The 16,773-nt window shown below is 43.8% G+C and overlaps 1 protein-coding gene and 1 long non-coding RNA gene across 3 annotated transcripts in view; one reads left to right on the top strand and one right to left on the bottom strand.

Moving 5' to 3' along the window:
• The window catches only part of LOC138582341 (zinc finger E-box-binding homeobox 2-like), a 363,618-nt gene that overhangs the window by 54,668 nt on the left and 292,177 nt on the right, over window positions 1-16,773 (bottom strand). For both annotated transcript variants that reach the window (XM_069653583.1, XM_069653584.1), the window contains exon 4: window positions 10,509-10,744. In XM_069653583.1, coding sequence (XP_069509684.1) covers window positions 10,509-10,744 — 236 coding nt within the window. The remainder of the gene's footprint in view (window positions 1-10,508; window positions 10,745-16,773) is intronic.
• The window catches only part of LOC138582342 (uncharacterized), a 48,578-nt gene that overhangs the window by 24,875 nt on the left and 6,930 nt on the right, over window positions 1-16,773 (top strand). The gene's annotated exons all lie outside the window — the stretch shown is intronic.

The following is a 16,773-nucleotide window of genomic DNA, read 5'->3' as shown; positions in this document are numbered from 1 at the left end:
CTGTATGCGTCACCCCGGATCCCGTCACTGCCCTTCTAGCGTTCTGTTCCTGATTTCAAACTAACCACTCCTGGTGGAAGGAACGCCTATGCATCATTCATCAGTCATTCCGTTATGTTATGTTATGTTAAAACGCATTTATACTACACCCACCACACCATAGTCGTCTTACTGGCAATTAACCTTGCTGAAAAAGGCAAGTATTGTGCATCTATGCATCCCATGTCATACTGAACCATAGATATTCCTTTAGTCCAGACCTGGCTCCATTCATTTGTATCTGGGTGGGTTAGGACTACAATGAGGGGTGCCCAATTCCCATTGGGTGTTGTTGTGGGAGTAGGCTAAAGTTGAGAGGTAACATCATAGGTTTCCAAAGAAGTTCCACACTTTACATGGTAGATGTGTTTGCATGCAGACTCTGTTTAGGTAAGTACTGACCTGATAACCTCATACTGTTAGTTAAACGGTATGAGGTTGGCAGGTTTATTTACCAGTCCGGATCAGGACAACCTCTGACAGTGCAGGCTGTCACACAGACAATGATACATTCTATTTAGATCGGAAATCCTCAGGTAGGCAACATTGTAAGAAGAGCTGAAAGTGGGCCACTCTCACCTTCCCAGCCTTGACCTTTTCATGTACGGTCTTGTTGGACCTAGTCAGTTATGCGCAGCTTGATTCCCTAGGCATAGCAAACAAGACACACCCATCTGTACACTCATTCTTCCACTTAGGGAGACAAACTAAAAACCAACAAACATCGGCAAAGCCATCCATTATGGCTTTTGTATAGGCATGGGATAGCCATTTGCCAGGCACTGCCATAAGGCTAAAATGGCAACAGCTGAGAAATGGTTTGAATACCTGGGCATATAATATCACTGCCCAGTAAATGCCTGTCTAATACCTTAACACAAGCCAAATCTGTTGCCGTTGTGAATGCTTGTTCTTATCAGGACTTGCATGACAGGAGCAGATGTGAGAACACACATTTTGCATATAAATGAAGGCACCTTCTTTGAGAGATTTTTATCCCACCAGGTGCTCATTGCTCATTTACAGCTGCAATTAGCTCTCAGAAGATTGCCTAGTAATAACACTGGCAGGCCCTATAGGGCACACAGTTTGATGTTCCTGCGTGATAGAGCTAGCTCAAAGAGATCTGAAGAGAGTGTGCCTTCAGTGGGGAGAGGCGGGTAGTGCCTGGTAATGGGCATAGCAATTAACATTGCCATGAGTGGTCAATAAGTGGGTAAAAAAACAGTCAATGCCCATTGGCTGTGTGTGTCCCTCTTCGCAGCCAATTTCCCTTTTATCTGTACACCAATGCAATAGTTTTGTCTTACACCTAATAGGCAAAACTAAGAAGGGATGGACGTAAGACTTTGACCTCATCCTAACCACTGGTATTGCTCTGGTCCACCTTCCACCACTGTTTGAAAATCAGTTTTGATCCTGCCACTAATGTGGGCAGGCATGCCCACACCGCTAAACCATAAGGGCTTGAAATGGCTGGGGTTGCTTGTGTTGTTGTGCAGAGGAGACATGGCAAGGAATCTGAGATTTAACAGCACATGTGTTCGTATCAGGAGCATGACTCATTCACCTCTGGATAGTCTTCTTCTATAAGCACACTGACAAGCTAAACAATGATGGCACGGAAGGCTGCCCACAGCAATAATGGGGGTAACAATTCAAAGCTTTTCATCCATCACTTTTTGATTTTACTCAAGTCTCCCCAACAGAATAACATTTCTCGTGTACCAAACTCGAGTGGGTAAGCCTGCAGGATATTTATTTTGAATGTCATTTGTAGGATTCCTGTGTGGTTGATGCACTTGCAGCAGATATATGTCTACAAGCTGCCATTCACTGTTTTGACCCTTGGATGAGACAGTAAACAATGCAATCCTTCTAAAACTGATAAAATGAGTACCACGTAGATGGCTCATCACCTCCTGTCTTAAGGTGGGAGCAGCCAACAGAACTGCTAATGGGTTTAATGCATGGGAGAACTTTTCCCAGTCCCCAGCACGCAAAAATGGGACACGCTTATTTTTTGTTTGTTGAACTCCTCAATCCAAAGACATCTCTTCCAGACTGCCTTGCCTTCCCCCTGAAGAAGGACACTCGCCAACCATGGGTCTGAAACATGTTGGGGTTGCATTTTACAGTATACAATAAGTAGAAACATAAGCATGTTTACAATAGCAAGATGGTAATGGTTAGTGCTTCTCAAACAAAATTGTACTTATTTTCTATGTTTTAATTTGTAAAAGATTGTTTTGTTTGTTTTTTTCATTAATTTGTATGGCGCTCCAAACCCTAGGTATCTTGGCACATTACAGGTAATTTGCATTTTTCAGTAGCATAGAAAGTTACAGTCACAGTTTTGTGAAATGTTTGTTATTTTGGTGTTCATGCTTTCATTACATTTTGTGTGTTCAATTATTTTATATGTCTGGGTATTAATTGTCTATGCATAAGCAATTCCTACCACGTTTATGCGATCCAAGATTACTTTATAAATTATTTCAAATAATCATTAAAATTGAAATGATATATCTTTTTTAATTAACCGTTGGTAGTCAGGTTGTGTAGGCCCTACTGAATCACTACACTACATCTTTACTCCTCTTGGCACACACTCTTAACAAGGCCCAAATGCGTATTAGTAGTGTTGACTTCTGGAATGCCCTCGTTTAGTTCTTATAGGGGGTCTCCTTCTCTTGTCTGTGGGTTCAAATATTGGAAAACATGAGACATGAGACTCTCTAAGATGTGACTCTATATCAGCCATTCTAAAATGCCTTGCACACGGTAAAACCTTTTGCAGGCTGGCTTTGTGGAATCCCAACTACATTTTGCTGGCAGTGAGACTTCTACAGGTTTTTCCCTGAAGGCTGCAACTTAATTCTGAGGTGCTGCCCTAGGTGACCCATATGGATACATAAGCAGGAATGCTCTTTAAACACCCCTTGTTATTTCTGGGAGAGTTGTCTCACCCTGAGAGTTTGTTGGGTCCTTTTACCTTTGGCTATACGATTCTCTAGCTTTTTACCGTATTGGTAACATGTTGCTCCCCGAACAGGAGCAAAGTGACTAGCAAAGCATTTTAGGTCCTATGCCCCAACCTTTTTCTTTGTGGTCCTTCTTTGTGCTGCTTTTACATGAGGAACAGCCGTTTGGTCTGTTCTGCCTTGGATCTTTCCTTGAATAGGCCGCAGAGACATCTGTGTAAGTAGAGAATCTAGTTTAGACTGGCTCAGGATCTCTCAGATACCTCAGTGGAAGTGCAGCTTTGTAAGTGCTGTCAGCTGCACTGTGTTGGCGAAGTGACTGTTGGTGGGTGGTGGATGGGCTGTTACACTACGTCGCTTCCAGGAGGAGGAGATCCTTAAAAAAGCTGACTTCCGTCTGAAGCACGGCGGGAACTGTGGCGTTGTAAGTGCAGTCAGCTGCACTGTGTTGGCGAAGTGACTGTTGGTGGGTGGTGGATGGGCTGTTACACTACGTCGCTTCCAGGAGGAGGAGATCCTTAAAAAAGCTGACTTCCGTCTGAAGCACGGCGGGAACTGTGGCGTTGTAAGTGCAGTCAGCTGCACTGTGTTGGTGAAGTGACTCTTTGTGAGTGGTGGATTGGCTGATACACTACGTGGATAGGTGCAGGAGGACATTCTTTAAAAAGCTGGTTTCCGTGTGGAGTGCTGTGTTGTAAGCACGGTCATCTGCAGTCTGTGGCAGAAGGCGGAGCCATGGAAATACCGCAAGCAAAACTCCTCTCTGCCCCGTGAATCAAACAAGAGGGTTTTAGGACCCAGGGGTAGGTTTACTTTTCCATTTGCTGTTTTAGTAACTGTTGGTAAGAAGGTTACCTTGAGCTTGTGGTTATGCCATCGCCTGTCACACTAAATACAACCTCCTGAGTACTATCGCACAATGTCCTGCTTTGTCCTCGAATTCCCCTCCTTTGTCTACACAAATGAATGAGGCTTTCCTCTCGGACTCTGTTATTCTTGAGTCCATGTTGAGTAATGAGGAACTATAGGTTTTCCAAGTTTCCCCTAAGAAGTCAACTGGGAAAATCACAGACATCTTCCAACACAAAGAGAACATTTTTAAGTCTTCACTTAAACAATCTGTCAGTCTTTTTGTCTCTTTGGTTGCCTCCTTCCTCAGGCTGTGTAATGGCCTAGGATGGCAAGGGGGTGTGGCCTCATTAAGGGGAATATCGTCCACTCAATTAAGCGGCATGGGCAATGAGGCTTAGGGGTATGATATGCATAATCCATTGTTATCATATAAGACCCCTGTGGTACGCCGCCACCAGTTGAATGACTCAAATTTAGGCGGCCAACCTTTGGTTACTTTTGGTCCTTCATCCATCTCGACACTGCACCTTGTTTTACAGTCAATAGTGTATGCTTATATGACTATATGACAATATTAAAGAATCTGTTCAATTTAAAACAACCTTACTGACTAAAATAACTGAAAATCATCCAGGAATGGCATGTAATAGAAAAATGAGGTTAAATCTTGATGGTACGACTATGGAGTCTGTTGAATAAGAAAGCCATTCTGAAAGCCCTAATCCGTTTAGAAGGATGTACAACAAGGAAGTTCAGAAAATATCCAATAATGATAACAGACTTTTTTCCTCGGTATGACAAAGTTGTACAATAAGACTTTAGGGAGGATGTAGGCCCCAGTGAAAGGGATGTGTCCAGAAAAAAGTCTAAAAAAAGATGCCAACAGGCAAAAACGAATAATCAAAAAAGAAGAGATGAAAATAAAAATAGGTCTTTTAGGAAATTCCTAAAACAATTTTAGGTTGCCAAAAGATAATGTCCTCGTACAAGAGACTTCACATGAGAAGATAACCTCTAGTGAGCCTAAGAAGAGATTGTGAATTAAACTGGTAAAAAGACAGAAAATAACAATGACAGAAGAAGATTAAATAAATCTTTGTTGCTTTACGTTCGATGCACGAGTCTCCAGTGGTAATTGAGGATGAACGAACATTCTCATTGGAAAGATTAAGTGCAGGTAATAAAAAGGGTGGGCAGCATTTGGAAAGAACCATGGCTTCTCTCAATGACTTGTCAATAAATGTTTCCAGTGCTCAGGGTAATGAAAGGAGTCTTATAGAAGAGAAAGACGACCCATTTAAAATGAACAAGGGGACAATTGTCCAATGACTTCCATATACATCTTGTATACTAGGATCTGAAGCTATTTTGAAGAACAAAATCTTCTTGCCCTTAAAATGATCTAAAATCGTACAGCTTTTATCACATATACCGATGGTCAGTTTGATTAATTTATCTGACATTGACTATGTGATGTTTCTCAGAGAGAAGGGATACTCAGCTGTTGTGCACTTTTATTGAAATCTAATTGTTAATTTGGTTTAGGAGCAGACAGACTGCTTTTGGTCAAAGGGCTAGGATCTTGTGTGCCCTCAGTGGAAACAACTGAGAAGCCTGGTAAATCACAAACTATGTTGGACAGGGACAACAAGTTAAATAATGTTTCAGCTATTTCTAAATATAATGCAGAGGGGAACTGGCGAAAGTGTTACCTGCTTAAATGAAAAGGGAACCAAGGGTTCGACTATGATCAATTGGTCATGGTTCGCCAGCATTCTCACCTGCTCCAAACCAAATGTACTAGTAATGTGTGTCTTTAGTTTGCTAAAGTTATCTGTCCTTTCATGGGAGTGGCATGGTCATGGCAGCATTTTAAACGATGATACAAAATCTTAAAAATGTAATAAATTTGGTCTTATATTTTTACAAGAGTCTTGGCTTACCTCCCCTCTTCACATAGATGGATATACTACATTTGCAAAGTTGGCTAAGCACGGCCATAGGGGGAGTCCTAGTAGTGATTGAATAACTGCAATTGGCAATAACTTGGCATTGATAGGGACTATCATTAAAACATCCTGTGAAGGCATTCTCGCACTAGGGTTATCTACTGATAACTAATAGGAGGAACCTGAATTTGTACTTTTATATATATATATATATATTGGCATTGCTTGACCTCAATCATGCTACATTATTATATGAAATAAATAATGTTATTTCAAATTGGCTTGTTAATGGATACAGGAAACCCATTATTTTAGTGTGTGACTTGAGCTGTTTGTCTTTTCGACAATGAGCCTTATAGCAGTTCTGGGACTTTGGAGCAATTCCAGGCAGGGGCGAGAAAGGAAAGGGGTCACTTGTGGTTAGAAACTATGGATATGTGGGTGATGGTTATGCTTTCTCCAGATACTAACACGTGTTTGGGTAAACCTGTATCTTAGAGGAGAGGTCAATCCATCTCCCTGACTGAGTCTGTTTTTGTTTCATTCTCCCTGATTAACCAATGCTCCTGTGTCAATATGAAGTTTACCGATACAAGCGATCATGCCTACTTATCATTTGGTATAAGGATTGAGTGTCCTGTTCTGTCGGGTGTAGACTTTGGCTTTTGTGTTCATTTGAAAGAGGGGCAGGGGGGTTGAGGGGGCGGTCGTTGGAACCAATCAGCTCTATTTAAATTTTCCCCAGATTATGGAGTAATGAAATTCTTACTTTTCACACCAATGAATCCTTTGGTATTAATACAATTAACAAATATAATTAACACAACTGTGGCCAAATGTATTGATTCTTTTTCATCAAAAGGATGTTGCCACAGTGTTATTTAAACATCCCATGTTTATGATGCATGGGTTGCAGAGGTCAAAAGAGAAAAGAAAGCTAAAATAAGGCCAATTTTGAAACTTCTGGTCTCATGACTTTTCTTTTTACAGAGAGGAAAACCTCTGATTTGCCAATTTTATCACAATTGGACAGAGACACAAGTCCCGACTGGTGGCACAGGATAGTCAAAGGGCACTCAGAATGACGTGTCAAGATTATGGGAGCTCCTAAATGATGCGACCACTGTGGGTAGAGAAGAAGCTTTTGAGGTCACCTTTTTTTTATTTATTTTTTTTGCTCAGCCAGCTAATAATGTGCAGTTACTGTTCATTCGTAGAGAAATTGGGCGTGGTCTTTCTCAAGAAATTACATTTTGTAAGTAATCAAAAAGATTTAAAACATTGAGAGCAGCTTGCCCCTGACATGAAAACCCCAATTACTATTCGGAATTGTGGGTAGACATTCTGGAAACATTATTTAGAGAGATCATGGGGATGGACACCCTTCATGAGTCTGAGCACACAGCGTATTTGATCCCCCTTATTTATAAGTGGTCAAATTAAAACATACCACTGAAACCGGTAGGCCTGATGTGACCGTATAAAAAGAAATTGACCACTGGATTGGTAAAAGGTCGTTGTCTTCCTTTCTTCTCTTTTTGAAAGGACGGAAATTTGTTTTATGAACACATAGATAGGAGTCTAAAATAATTAAGATTCTGGTGTACTGTTTGGGTGGAATATCGAGTAACCTCAGTCCATTGAACTATAAAAGAACATAAATACACTAATGCATTTTTTTGATTTTTTAGTTCCTGCTAAACAAAGAAAATGAATAAAGTAAGATAGATTTCATTTCTGAAGCTGCTGACGCATGATCTTGTACACATGACATGTGTCTTTTAGAATTATGAGAATATATGGAAATAGTGATTGGAAAAGAGAAGCGATAGGGCCAGTTATCTTAACCTATCCCCTCGCCCTAGATAAGGGGCTCATCAGCGCAACCTAGGTTTAGCTACCACATGAGGGTCTAGTTTAGTTATGTTGGAGGGCAAGTTAGATAAGAGTTACACGCTTTGTAACAATAAAATTGAAAGTAATAGTGAACAACAACATGAGATCTGATTGTGTGATACGATTACTAGGGGAATCCTCAGGTGGGAGAATCCAATTAGTCCAAAAGATGTGTTTTTGGTAAATTTAAACCACATCACATTAAATTAAAAATAAAACAAATAAAGGAAAACATTTAAAAAGATACCTCAGTCCACATCTGTGTGTGTCTTCGCACAAACGGTGAGCTTGGCTGGCCAGTCCTGATTGTATGGTTGACAAAACTTTGAAAGGTGCTTGGATGTTGATTGGGGAGCTAGGCTTCCTCCCAGCTTCTGCGTGCATAAAACTCCAGAGACCCCGAGTCATACTGAAAGCGTACTGGAAGATGCTCTAGGCAGGAGATGACCGTGAAGATCCCTGAGGCTGGCTGTGCTGTTGACTCCTGATCCTCGTGATGGTGAAGCTCTGCCTCTCCAAGCTCTGGGATCCTGCTTTAAGCTCGTTTCAACTTCCATCCAGCAGCAACTGCTGGAACCCCTGCCCTTGCAGCCCTCAGCGCTCCACTCAAGCATCCCAGACCCGCGATACTCACTGTACCTGAAGTGTGAGACCATGTTGCATGCTAGAACCAAGAAGTTGTGTTGTTGCTGCTTTCTAAACCTGCCTACTTCTTCCTGCAAGACATCCTGTCTTGGGTTCGGCCGCTGCTCCTCCTCGTGTGACTGTTCTGCCTGCATCCGGTCGTGAAACCTGTTGTCCTAACTGAAGCCACTTGGGATCTGCATTTAACGCTCACCGTTGTGTGTTTCCTCGCTGTGGTTACTGCCATGCCCTTCACTTCGTGGACTGCATAAAGGGCCATTCAATGTTGCTGACATAACTTCCGTCACCCAGTGAACTGAAGGGGTTCTGCTTGCAAACTCTACAACAGAAACTGACACTGATACCAACAAACTAAATCTCTGCACCAGGTTTGACCTCTGCACTATGACTCCTGGGCTTCATCATCCCTTTCCAGCAACCGGGGTCACATCCCTGCTGTGTCTGACCTTCAATCTGTTGCTGGTCTTATCTTCCAGGATCCTGGGGCTCCATCTGCAATCCTTCTCCTCTGCTCTCTGTGACCGCGATGAGGATTGGCTCCCTCTCTGCACCTCTTCTTCTCCAGGCCTTTGGTTATCAAACTTGGGTCTGGAGCAACCTTTGTGGGGTCTGCTAGCCTTGACAGACCGAATTTTGACTTCTCTCCTGCTGTGTGATACATACATATACTACTTACCTTACTTTTCACCATTGCAACAAGCTGCTGTTAAAATCTAGCGATAAACATTTTAACTATCTCCAACTAACTCAAAAGTAGCCTACAATTTTGCTTACAGATAAAATTGCACTAAATAATTGTTCACACATAGGTTTTGTATTTTTACACCACAGCTCACATTGGACCTTTCCAACCCTCCAGTCTCTCACACACCTAATTCAATGCTCCCCTACACTTGTAAAACCAACCTCTTCCGCCAGGCAGGGACGTCATTTCACCAAAATACCTGTGGTAGCAAAAGTGACATCGCACAACCCTTGAACTCGGATGACATCACAGGAAGTGATGTCTTTTGACCCCAGCCCGAAGTGATATCGCGGTAAGCGATGGAACACAACCCTTCACCCATTGACAAAACAGGAAGTGGCATCACATAGGATTGGTCCTAAGTACACTGTGAAAAATATGGTTACGATTTCACATCGCTATAATGTGATGTACATTTCATACAAGAATGGATTGCCATACATATCATTAAGATCAGTGTGTACCAAATTACTGTGAATGCAAGCAGACATCCATGGCCAAATGATAATGATCTGTTATTGTATAGCACTTACGCTTACGTGCTTTGTATAGAAAAAATAGACATCCAATATCACCCAATCTGTGTTTGTACTCATTTAATACCTCAGAAGAATGAAAGGCTGAGTTGAGGTGTTTAAGAACAGACTAAATCAGTGGCTCACCCCCTGAAGTGTGCCTGAAATAAACCTCGAATGAGTCATGCAATTATAGTATAGAATTCCAGAAAGACACATTATTTGGTATTCCTATTCTTTCTTATTTAGAGTCACTGCTGAAAGTGTTAGACTTGTGGAAACCCTGTTCTTTTTTTGTTAAGAGGCCTGAACAAGATAGCCAGCCACTCCAGAAGCAAAGACCCACATGGCGCTGGCCAGAGCCCAGGAGCTTGCATTAAGGGAAGCAAGGGAGATCACAGGGGTAGCAAATGACGTCCCTGCCACCAGGCCCTTTGCCATCGTTCTGAATCATGAATACAGGCTGGATATCGCTTGGGTTTGAAGGAAACTCACAAGGGTAGTCAGCCGTACAGGGGGAAGTGGTATGGCCTTGTGCTGCATGACTCCCACATGCCGGGTAAAATGTGAAGCAGTTTACAGGTTCATCACTAGGGGGCAGCGTATCCCAGCTGATGGAAACAGGAGGGCACATTGCAATAGGAGTAGCAGAGCCAGCAGAAAATAAACTTTGACCTTCCACTTCTGTGGGCGTGGCAGAAGACTGGCCTACAGGGAAATCGGGAAGTTCCCCAGCAGGCATGTGGGGCTGGGGCAGTGCCAGTCACTTGTCGAGCAACACATCCCTGGGCTTCCACTTAGACCAGTACTTCTCGATTCATGTGGCTGAGGCTGATACAGACTGGCACCAGTGGCCACCATGCCACCTTGAGCTGCAGCTCACCTGAGGCTGTTCCCTCCTGCCGCCTTTGGCTATGTGAGCTGAGTGGGCCGCCATGTGCTGCTCCAGCTGGGCCCCAAACTGGACCGTGTGGCCACACAGCGGGCAGGTGAAGTCGTCCTCCCTCTTATGATGCTCTTTGATGTGGTCCTTCAAGGAGGCGTCGCTTCTATATCCTCGCTGGCAGTGTGGACAGATGAGCAGCTGAGCAAAGGCCTCCTGAGGTTCAAACTTCCTGTCTAAAAGAAAGCAGACCGCATTTAGCATTTCAGTTAATGAAGCATTACAACCGTTTAGACTGCATCTCTGTTCCCTGGCTGGTTTCCCTGAAAGCCCTGCTTCAGTTTCCAGATCCTTCTTATGAACTGCAGTTTTTCCGGAGAGGCAAGCAAGCTATGATAGAGCAGGCAGAGCTGCTATCTGACATATGATTTCTATTGGTTGATGACTTGGTGGACTGGAACAATGAGAAGGGGACGCTGTCGCTAACCATTCCCGCTTCATCACAGCTAGCTTATTTTTGGGGGAAGTACCCTAATGAAAGAAGCCAAGTCAAATGGCTCTGCTAGTTATCTTTATTGGTTCATATTTAAGGCATTGATGCTGAATCCAATTTCTTTAAAAATATGCAAATGGTGCGCGGTCACTTTAAATAATAGGCATGTTTCAATCAGACAAAATAATGGATATCTTTTTTCCAAACATTAGAAATTAAGATTTCAAGCACAAGTTTAAAGGCGAGCTATGTTAAGCCAATTCTGAAAAATAATTAATTTTAAAGAGTGTAATTAATTTAAGTTCTACTCATGATTTACATAATATTTTAGAATGTTTTAACTTGTCAAAAAATATAATAAACAAACATGCTGACATCCCTGAGTGAGAAAAACACGATGGTACATTCAGTTTCCGATCCGCCATCATTATCCTGATGTCATGGCTGCATGAGAGTGTAATTGAATAGCCTTTGCACGCCGTAAGAAGAAAAAGAAACAAGCACTGGCAAAGCCAACAATTTTAGCTTTTATGTAGGCATGACGTAGGTATTTGAAAGGCACTGCCATAAGAGTGCTACCTGCCATAAGAAGACAATAGCTGGAAAATGTTGTATTTACATAGACATCTCATAGCAGTGCCTGGCAAATGCCTAATACCTGTACACAAGCCACAACGGCTGACTTTGCCAATGCTTGTTTATAACAGGGCTTCAGTGGAAGGAACAGATATCAATCAAGTGGCTGAAGGAATACCTTTTTATTACACCAGCAGCATGCTTACAGCGTCAGTTAAGCCATTAACTTTCAGCAGCCTGTTTAGAAGCAACACTGTCAGGCCAAAGTTTGATGTTACTACTCCAGTGAACTGGCTCAAAGACATCCCATTAGCATGTGTTTCTAGGTGGAGAGGGGCAGGGAGTGGGTGGGTGAGAATAGTCAACGGTATTAGCATTGCCAAGGGCAGTCAATGCGCAGGGAAATAAACAACAGCCACAAACTGTGGATCCCTCGTCACATGTTATCTCTCTCCTAGCTGTAATCCAATGCAATAGTTAGATATTATTGGCGAAGCATATACTATTAGACACATCTATAAATTAATGGAGCCTGTGAAGCTTGGCTCTGGCCGGCTTCCCACGCCACAGGCCCTCTATTGGGCTGCTCTAAGCTGCTCTTCTGCTGCAGAACCTGGGAATCCTTTGCATTTGATCGCCTTTCAGCGCTCATCGGGTACTGCAATGGGACGGCAGGATTTCCACTTATCTCCTGACCTCTTGCATAGATTGTTGACCATCTTGGTGACGGCTTTTGATAGGGGTAGATGTGCTCCTACCTGCCTCCCCTCAGACAACGCATGAATTTTTAACCCCCCCCCTTGTCATGCTACCCATTGATTTCATTGCAGAATATTCACTGCTCACATGTTTCTCCAGAATATTCTTCGCAGTGAAGTTCTCCATTATTATAAAACAACAAAACGGTTGGTTTGGGAAAGGGGATATTACGTTTACAGAGGCGGGTGTGGAGTTGGGGGCTAAGAGGTGTAAAAACTTTGGCAGGAACGTTGGCGGAAAATGACTTGGAACATTGGTGAGTAATGCCCGGATGCTATTCAGTTGTTTCCAACCCTGCAGTTTATTGTCAAGCTTGGGCTCTCGGTTAACACCTGAAATGCTTTCTCAGACCACATGAGTGTGTCTCCCTCTCATCAAAGCCACCATGGGGGTCTCAGTTGGCACTTCAAAGGTGTTCTTCTTGCCATGTTATTGATCCTCTCTTCATCAAAGCCATCATCTGGGCCTCGTTTGGCACTGCAAAGGTCTTCTCTATGACATGTTATTGCTCCTCGTCTTCATCAAAGCCATCATCTGGGCCTCGCTTGGCACCGCAAAGGTCTTCTTCATATCATGTTAGTTTGTTTTGATTTGAGATTCTTGCAATGTGCACAAACCAGGCAGACCTGAGGGTCTTACCAACATATCTAGTCTATAACTTATTTAAACAAGAATGTCTTTAAGGAGTCCTGAACTGTAGTAACTCTGTTATGTGTCTTAGTTCCCATGGCAGGGTATTCTATAAACTGGGTCCGTAGACTGCGAAACGTCTCTCTCCTTTAGAGCGGCAGCGAGAAGGAGGAATTAGTAATAGCAGTCTGCCTATCGTAGTGCGCGTTTAGGTTGGTACCAAGTCATCTTCTGTGCCAGATGGTTAGGAACAAGATTGTGTAGGCATCTAAAGACCAGCCATGGACTCTTGAAGGCGGAAGCTCTCCTTCACTGGGAGCCAATGAAGAGATCCACGCTTAGCTGAACTAGGGTTCGATTTAGGTAGTTTAAAAATTAATCTGACTTCAGAGTTTTGGGCACTGTGGAGCCTATTGAATTGTTCCTTTGGAATACCAGCTGGCATGCTGTATCCGTAGTCGAGGCAGAATTAATTAGCGCCCCCACTACAGTGGCATCTTCTGTTTGTGAAATAAATGGTAGAGTAAAGCGCAGAAGGCGCAAAGAGTAAAAAACAAAATGTAGTTTGGCTTCCATTTGGCTTTCACAAGCAAGATTCGCTTGTCAGGTTCATCCCAAATTCTTAATCTTGGGAGCATGGTTTAGGTTTGACCCCATAAAACAATGTTAGCACCCTTCCTCTTCATCAAAGCCACAATAGGGGTCCCGGTTGGCACCTCAATGCCATGTTATTGCTCCTCCTCTTCATCAAAGTCATCAGGGACATGACATTTTTTCTGGCTTTCTCTTCTCCAAAAAGCGTGCACTCCTTTCTGTTCTTGTTTCTAGACTCTAGATCACGGCCTAGTCATTTCATAGAGCCCTGAGCCTGACAGTCTTCTGTCTGCAAACAGCACCCCTCCCATGCCTCAGAGAGGGCAAGCATGACGTGCAACTAGAAAAGTAGTGGGGAGAAGATGCTACTTTTATCTGAGAGCAACATTCTACAGCCATATGTTTGGTTGCTGTATATGGCATGTTAGCAAATAAGTCATTTGACTTATAATTATAGTCGCAATAGTCAGCCCCAGCACATCAAACATGAAGTACAAAAGAAGAGGAACTTGAGATGGAATTTGCTGAGCTTCAACTCGGAATGAAGAACAATAACAACTGCTGATAAGAGCGTGATAGACTTGCTAGCCCGAGTGCTTGGCTGGTGTAACTTTCATAATGATATTACCCCCACATTTCGTCAGACCAACGACATGGAGTGAGCAGCAATGGGTCAGGTCGTTGAATTGGTAGTTCCATCTCAGTCGGGTGATTATGGTCAAGGAGGACACCAAGGCTGGTAAGTCTTGGAAGATGGATGCAGAGGGGATCCACAGAGTGGCAGAATCAAAAAGGACATGTTTGTCACCTAAAGCCCACAATCTATGCATTTGATCCCGGAAGGCTATCCTGAGCTTCCCAGTTTCTTTGGCAAAATCCTGGTGCATGTTGGTAGCCGAGAACTTTGAAAATGAGTTGTGTAGTAGCCACTTCATTTGCCTTCAGTTGTGTTGGGATGCAGTGGGCTTTAGCAACTGAGGATGGACTATCCAACCCATCCTTCATGGTGCCCACTGAGAATCTTTCCAGAAACCTGTTCCAGTCAACTCCCCCTGCCCCTTCTGCAGTCCTAATATTGTGAAATTGTATTGGCTGTTTTCTAATTCAATGATGACCATAGGTGTGATGCTGAGGTCTGGCTTTATGATCTCTCTATAGTCTTGAATATCTTTCACTTTGAACCTTTGGTCTTGGTTTAAGATTATCATTTATTTGTTTATTTTATTTATTGGACATTTGTATGGTGCCTATTCACGAGTGTTTCCAGGTGCCACAAGACAAGATGGGGGGCGAGTGGGCATGGCAATCACAAAAGCACAACAAAAAGGAACGGTTATATTGGTCTTGTGACAATCCTACCATCCAAGTGCATGACAAGGTGATAAGTGCAAGGGGTTGAGGGGAAAAGGGAGAAGTGCAGGAGTATGGAGCACAGGAGGGGGCGGGCAAGTGCTGGTCGGGCCAAGTTGGCAAGTGCCCGGGTAAATACTGGAAGAGGAGGGATGAGTGCAGTGTAAAGGGAGGACCATGTTGGGATAGTCTGGGAAAGGTAGCCCGAGGGAAAGTGCTGGCAAAGGATGTTAGGGGGAGTGGTGGTGGGTGGTCTGGCCCCTGTAAGACTCTGAAGGGATCAGGCCCCAGTCAAAGTGGCAAATGGAGAGTTTAGCACAGGGATAAGGTGAGGGGAGGAAGAGTAGAAAAGGATTGTCTTGAGAAGTTTTTGGAACTTAAGAATATCCGGCTCAAGTCTCAGGGGGAGGGGGGCTGTTGCGGAGGAAGGAGCCAGCTGAGGAAAGGGATCTACCTCCCACTCTCTACTTGGAGAAATGTTTGACCTGCAGAGAGCTGGAGCCGAAGACCAAACAACTTTGGCCGTGAAATATTTTGGGAGAGAAAGCTGGATGATGCAAAGGGTCAGCCTTGTGGATGATGCAAAGGGTCTTGGATTTGATCCTTGTAGTCACCGGGAGCCAATGGAGAGATTTTAGGACTGGAAAGATGCGGTCCCTGGGCTTGAGGCCAAGGATAAGTTTCACAGTCTTATTCTGGATTAGTTGAAGAGGGCGAAGGGAGGAAAGAGGCAGGTGAGGAAGAGGCTATTGCATTAGTCAAGCCTAGAGAGAACCAAGGCTCTGGAGTCATTGAGCTTCTGGGGGAAGGTGAGAAAAGGTAGAATGACCCTGAGGAGATGAAGCTGAAAATTGGACTTCTTGGCAAGGTCCATGATGTGTGGAGAGAAAGAGAGAGAAGAGTCAAAAATGATCCCAAGTTTTTTGCCTCACAAGTGTTTGAGGGGAGTGAACCCAAGGAGTCTGGCCAGAGAGTGGGGGGGGCAGGGAGCAGGCCTACCAATTAGAAGGATCTCTGCCTTACTGGCACATTAAGGCAGAGATCATTGGCAGAGCACCATGCCACCATAATAGTCAGACAGTCAGGAATGAGGGAGGAAGAGGATGAGGAGGCATCCTGAAAGTGAGCTGTGTATTGTCTGCTTAACACTGGAAATGATGGGAGAAAGTAGAGATCAGGCGGGCCAGAGGGGCCAGGTAGATGTTGAAGAGCCATGGTGATAGGATGGAGCCCTTAGGGATGTCACAGGTACAGAGTGAGGACCCATTTGCACTTAGGAAGGTCTGTTGGAGAGGAAGGAGGTGAGCCACGCCCCTGCCCTTTCCATGATGCTGAGTGTATCATGGGGATAGTTGATGAGGATGGAGTGGTTGAGGGTGTCAAAACAGAAGAAACATCGAGGAGGATAAGAACAGATGGAGCGTTAGAGTCCAAGTTAGAGAGTAGGTCTTCACGGGTGTTAAGGAGAGCTTTTTCCGTGCCTCTAGCTGCCCTGAAACTGGACTGGTGGTCATGGAGGCAGCATTGTGATGTGACTTTATCTTGATATGTGTTTCCCTCCACTGCACTGCCTTGATGCCAGCTGTGAGTACATCCAATACCGGGTTACCTCCACTTCCATCTTTGGACTTGACTGGAGTAGGTGCTGGTGAGGCGCTGTCTTTATGATGTTTGTTGATACCTCCCAATGCTGGTCATTTATGAGCATGTTGAGGTGAAGAGCTCTAGATGCACAGACCAAACCTCACCTCCCTCTCTATTTGCACTATGCTCTATTCTCAGTTATATTAATTTTCCTTGATGTAAGACAGAGGTGGCATGTGCAAGGACATGGAGGTTCTGCTAGGGAGCCTCCGGTAACTA

Source organism: Ambystoma mexicanum, chromosome 3q (assembly GCF_040938575.1).
Source record: "Ambystoma mexicanum isolate Mex_15411 chromosome 3q, UKY_AmexF1_1, whole genome shotgun sequence".
Lineage (NCBI taxonomy): Eukaryota > Metazoa > Chordata > Amphibia > Caudata > Ambystomatidae > Ambystoma > Ambystoma mexicanum.
The sequence above is the reverse complement of the archived record's forward strand: the minus strand, read 5'-3'. Positions and strand labels throughout refer to the sequence as shown.